The sequence below is a fragment of the Apis dorsata genome, unplaced genomic scaffold (assembly GCF_000469605.1).
Source record: "Apis dorsata unplaced genomic scaffold, Apis dorsata 1.3 scaffold_779, whole genome shotgun sequence".
Taxonomy (NCBI): Eukaryota; Metazoa; Arthropoda; class Insecta; order Hymenoptera; family Apidae; genus Apis; species Apis dorsata.
In genome coordinates, this window is record NW_006263926.1 from 168,984 (window position 1) to 174,869 (window position 5,886).

At 39.7% G+C, this 5,886-nt stretch overlaps 1 protein-coding gene and 1 non-coding gene across 2 annotated transcripts; one reads left to right on the forward strand and one right to left on the reverse strand.

Moving 5' to 3' along the window:
- Nucleotides 1-3,081: 3,081 nt before the first annotated feature.
- Nucleotides 3,082-3,164, reverse strand: Trnal-uaa. The gene has a single exon. It is a non-coding gene; the product is annotated as a tRNA-Leu (tRNA).
- A 2,235-nt stretch (nucleotides 3,165-5,399) lies between these two features.
- On the forward strand, nucleotides 5,400-5,854 carry LOC102681302. Its single transcript, XM_031513859.1, has 2 exons — nucleotides 5,400-5,531; nucleotides 5,614-5,854. The coding sequence occupies exons 1-2, from the start codon at nucleotides 5,485-5,487 to the stop codon at nucleotides 5,819-5,821; spliced, it is 255 nt and encodes an 84-aa protein (XP_031369719.1). The 5' UTR covers nucleotides 5,400-5,484; the 3' UTR covers nucleotides 5,822-5,854.
- Nucleotides 5,855-5,886: the final 32 nt, after the last annotated feature.

Consider the following 5,886-nt stretch of genomic DNA (forward strand, 5'->3'; position numbering starts at 1 on the left):
TCCCAAGACCGTGCAACCAACGAACGAACGAACGAACGAACGAACGAACGAACGAGCGAGCGAACGAACGAACGAACGAACGAAAGGCGAAAGGTAGGGGAGAGCTTTAAATATTTAGGCGGCTAATTTTCACGGAGGATTTTTAAGCCGACGAAGGAAAGTGAGAATTGAAAAGAAACGCGGTGACGCGGAGGAAGAGAGGACTGTGGGCGAAATGTCCTCCAGACTGAAATAATAATGAGAGGCGCCAGCGCCTTTAATCACGATATTAAACATTTACGATTGCCATGCCGTCCTCCTCTTTAAGACGGACTATTCTTTCCTTCCTTTTTTTAACGCGGCCCCGATCCGATCTTCCCTTCCACACAAAGACTCCACTCCAACCACCGACCACGCTCACGCCACCTCTTGTTTATGTTTACGTACCTTCTGATAACCTTACGCGGAGATCAACCCGGTTCACCGAGACTTCCTTCGAGATATATACATACCCGTGGAACGTCGGTGCAACCATGCGACCGACGCTCGAGATTATTGCCAGGGAGAGAAGGAGAGAGAAGGAGAGAGAGAGAGAGTGAGAGTGAGGGTGAGGACTACAGAGGGTCGAGGACGAAACGAGTATTCGTTCGTTCAAAGGAAAGGTGGCTGGCTCGCTTGGATGTCCAAACAGAGATACAGTTCATTTTTCTTCGCTGCTACACCGTAAGGCAGGGAGATTATGTCCAGGCTGGTATCGATGACAATGGCGAGAATCGAGCACCTCTCAACCTATTCCTCCGTTTGTTTTGCTTTCCCGCGCGATTTGTCATCCATTGTCCGACCGAGCAACGTTTCGCCTCGCCGCGAATCGTTATTTATGGTTTCCGCTTGATTAATTTTTGCCTCATCTTCGTATCGCGATATCTCTGAAATTGTCCGCGTCAAGCGCAGACGCTTCCGCGGTTGACACTCGATTTACAACGATTTTACAACGCGTTTCGGTGGAAATTCTGCGCGTGAAAGTGGAACGACGATGGAAACGCGAGAAAAAAATTTTTTCTACAAAAACTTTTGGGTAACTTTGGGTATTGGATTCATCGAGGCATGATCGTTGGAGTAAAATCTCTTCGTCGAATTTTATCCCGTGAAGGGATACGAAGGGATATCCCTTCCTTGGAAGGCACGTTTTTAAGATTCGATTAAGATGACGATAATGCGGGGCGATAGCCTGGGAAGACAGAGATGAATTTAATATTCCGAATCCGGGTAACGCGATTTCACCGGACGTCAGCCTTGAAATGCGTAAGTATTATAAATACGATTTCCCTTTTCGATTCATCGAGGGGATGGAGGGATCGCTTCGCGGCTCACCCATTTCCGTCCAACCTGTTTTCCAATTTCTTTCTTTCTCTCTTCCTTTCTTTCTCGCTTTCACGCCTCGACGTGTTGGAATCGAATTATCGTGATACCCGGTTGACACGAGCGGGAGAACGAAGAAAGAGGAAATGGTAGAGCAATCGGAATCCCTGCTCATGCTTCTCGAGATATCGATAAGAATACCGCCGGGTTGGCTGATTAATTCAAATCGCATAATGCAAAGCGGTGGATCGATGGACGAGCGAGTGGATGGATTGCGAAGAGCAAGGCGGAGGAGAGGAAGAAGAGTCGAGCGAAGGGTGGAGGAAGGGGGAAAATAATGCGAAATATCCCGATTCGCGGACACCTATGTTCTACCCTCCCTGTCGTTCATCCCCCCTCCACCTTCCTCCTCCTTTTTTTTCTCCATAGCAGACCCTTTATACGTCGACCACAGTATCGACAGGAACGGCACCCCTTAGCTAGAGGGGGACCTTCGAGGCTGTTCCATTGTGCAACGTTCGCGCAAGGGTTGCTTGAAATACGCGCGTCTGATTTTTCTCCATTCTTTTTCAACGCGTTCCCATCTCTCTTTCTCTCGTTTTCTCCCTCCTCCTTCTCCCCTCCCCTCCTTCCATTCCTGGTGTCCCTGCGATCGTTCAAGTAACGAAGAAAGTCGACGAGATATTGGGTAACGTGAGAATGACACAACAGATGCGGTGGAATGAAATTACAAGTGTCCCCGGATTCATTGTGCCCCAGGCGGGCGCGCAGGAGTTGTGCTTTTTTTAGCGAAATTGTTGTGACAAGCATTTCAACCGGTGCTCAACTCTTGGCGCTTCCTTTCTTCTCTCGATTCCGGTACACGGGCCTCCCCTTTCCGAATAGGGTGGTCTCATGACACTTTTACGGTGTCAAGTCCTGGTCTTCTGGGAAAAGGGGTGGGCCACCCCGGGCTCGGTAATCCGATTTAATCGGCTCTCTTTCCTTCCCGGTACGACGATTCGAACGAAACTGTTGGCAAAACTTGGAAACGTCGATAGAACAAGAGTACCCGAGATCACGAGCATGAGAGAGGGAAGGGAGACGTTCGTAAGGCCTCTTTTTCGAATGAATACGAATTATGAACGTGAGAGACGAAAGTCACGCGATAAGTGGAAGTATTGGTAAGGTGTCTGGTTTGCGAAGAAATCCGGTACGTACGGTTATGCGAATGCGCGTAAGACGAAAACGTTGGTATTACGTTGCCTCTTTGTAACGGGATTAACGGACTAGAGTTACTCGTTGCATAGCTCGCTGCCTTATCTCAGCCTCCCTAATTGTCTATGACTATTCATCAAGTCATTTATACTCGACTCAATTACCGCCGCCATCAGTTACGAGACTCGAGTCACTTCGAATCCGGCTTCAGCGAAAGCCCCGACCATTTATCTTTACGCGAAGATATCCCGTAATTGCAAATCAGCCCCTAGACCGTCAATTAATGATTTGTTAACGAAACCATTTTTCTTGGAATTTAAACATTATTTTCTCGTTAAGAAATTACTTGAGATTTTTTTATATTTTTTTTTTTTATATAGCTTGACAGGTGATTGGGTATGTAATTTATGAAATGCGTGTATTTAGCTATTAAACGCATTAATTTTTTTTAATTAAATTGATAAATCAATTGAAATTTTTATATAAATAATTTTGGTTAATATTTTTATGTTACGTTAAAAAAATAAAAAATAAAAAAAAAATATTTGCTAAGTGTGGGGTTCGAACCCACGCTCCCAGAGGGAACCAGAACTTAAGTCTGGCGCCTTAGACCGCTCGGCCAACCTAGCACCGTTGAAAAGGCTTATATTATTTGAGTACATAGGGTATCGAATCATTTCTATATATTTATATAAAATGACTAATATTATAAATATAACGTATTATGTTAAATGAGTATGTGTACGATATAAATTAAGATATGATAAAATTTAATTTTAATGAGTATATAAGAAAAATAAAATAAGAAATATCTTTCGAATATAGATTGATTTAAGAATAAATATTGCGATGTCGAGAAAAAAATTGTTCGATGATTCATGTTTGTTTGTTGAATGAATAGTAGTTTTTCAAACTCATATGGAAATTTAATTACGCATCTATTAATTGATGCAAAATTACAATAGAATACTAATTCACCATGAAGCGCTAACGAACTCTCCTTTGTTAGAAGTCGGAGAAAAATTATGGAAGTTGTAAAAGGCGAAGGGCGATTTGAATAATACAATCATTATTCATCCTCGTTGTTTTCAGCGTTGACTAATGATCGACTCAAGGAAATAGCGCGCACTCGTAAAACTCGATTGTGTTTAAGTACAAACGGTGTTCTTTCTATCGTATAAGAGCATATTGCTCTTTTATGCGTATTTCTCTTAGTGCGATTGAAATAATTATAATTCGAGGCACTTACCGAAAAGATGGATATACTTCATTCGTCCCAATGTAATCCGATAATCGTCTATCTTTTCGTAAGAAGATCCAATAATTTGTTTCCAGTAGTTAACACTTTAACACTTAACACAATATTCTGCGGATTTATATATCATTCACGATACTTCACTGATATAACAAATAGCAATTGTCTACACGATACGATTGTGCGTTGCACTGTCGATAAGATGGAATGACACATACAAGCATAGTGGTCTTACAATAAAACCGAATCGTAGTATCTGGATTACATTCTTCGTTGTAAAAAAAGGTAACTTCCCTAAAAGTAGTTCTAGTCGTTGTTAGTATTTATAAGGATAAGATTGATATCGTGCTTGATGTCAGGATCGCGTGCCACCAATATCGTACCAGTCTGCACCTATCCCATCGTTAAAATAAATATTCCGCCATATTATTAACGTAATCACTCTCCGTCACTTTGAGAACTCGACTTGAATACTCGATATTTTAAGTAGTCGAAACTTTTCATTTCACTTCCGACGTGATTATTTCCATTCACATTTATATTCGATGTATAACGTAATTTGTTTCACGATCTCACGCAAATATAATATACGATTAATTAATTTTTCAAATGTTCGAAAAATGTGAACTTTAATGGTAAAATACCCAATACTATTGCACTATCGTTAAGACGTTAAACAAGAGAATGATTAATCGAGACACACATTCTTTCGAAAACACATGTTTTAGAATGTAAACTCGACGTCCTGAACCGTACATGTTGAATGCATCCTATCCGAATTTATCTTGACATTTATCTTAACATATATCTTGACTTTTCTTCGATTTTCTTCACGAACTGACACATTTGAACAAGAAAAAAATATCACTGATTGAAATTTCGATGATTTTGAAAGAATTCGATTATATTTTGTTTCGTTAAAAGTTTAATAAGAGTATAAAAAAGTAATCTATGCAAGATACTTGTGAAACGAATCGATAAAATAGGTTAAAATTGATCGAATACCCTTTATATTGACAAGAAGAAAAAAGATTACGTTTTTTATTAGAAGGCATTGACCGAGTTCATAATATTTTTCTTTGAAAGCAAAGAAGTTTACGTAAGCAACAGAAATGAACTTCGTGCAAGTTACTGCGTGAGATGTTTTTCTACGAATGTTTAATTGACAGGTTAGGTTATCGAGAAATAATCATAGAATAAGAAATCTAGCTTTATAGTAAATGAATGAAGGGCTTTGTATCCTAAGATTGATCGAGAATTTTGTTTGTAAATACTGATTATAAGCATCAACGACACGCAATCGTTTTCGAGGTTATCATATGAAAGGAACAGCGTCTCGTTATATCATTTTTAACCATTTCGATTTTTTACACTATCACACTTCATAAACACTTTTTATCCACGACGTACCTATAAAAATATATATAATAAAACTTAAATATATATAACAAAATGTAGTCGTTATCGAAATACGTTATACGATTATACGATTGAATTTTTTATATTCCCGCTTGACAGCGCCAACAGTAATGCAGTGTGACCAACGCAACAATCAAGAATCGATATTGTTGCAAGGTATATCGATGTATGTCGATTTTAAACGGTTGGTTGATTCCATTACTAGATTTTAAATTAGTATTGTCGAATAGCTTTTCAGTGTCGTGTGCAAAGTTGAATGTTGAGTTGAAAATACGATGGAATTTCCGCTTTCTAGAAAATGCAGACGGTGCACCATAATGATGTATGTATATAATCCTTTGACTTTGTGTACGGTACAGAGAAAAATTAGCTTTTTGAAATAATCCACGTGTGTTATTGGCTAGTAAGGGTCGTTTCATGTTCACCGCTCATTGTTTTCGTCGTACCACGAGGGACTGCTTTTATGCCAATACTTCAAAGTGCTATAACCTACGTGGGGTATCATACGATGCAAAAGTTACGTGGGTTAAAATCATGGACCATTATCGTCGTCTTCAGGTGTCTTTCCAAGGTAACCTAATTGTAGATGCCAAATGGCGTCTTCGTATCTAATATTTTAAAATGGCGTGCATGAACAAGCTTCTTTGTTACGCATGTATGTATATATATATATATAT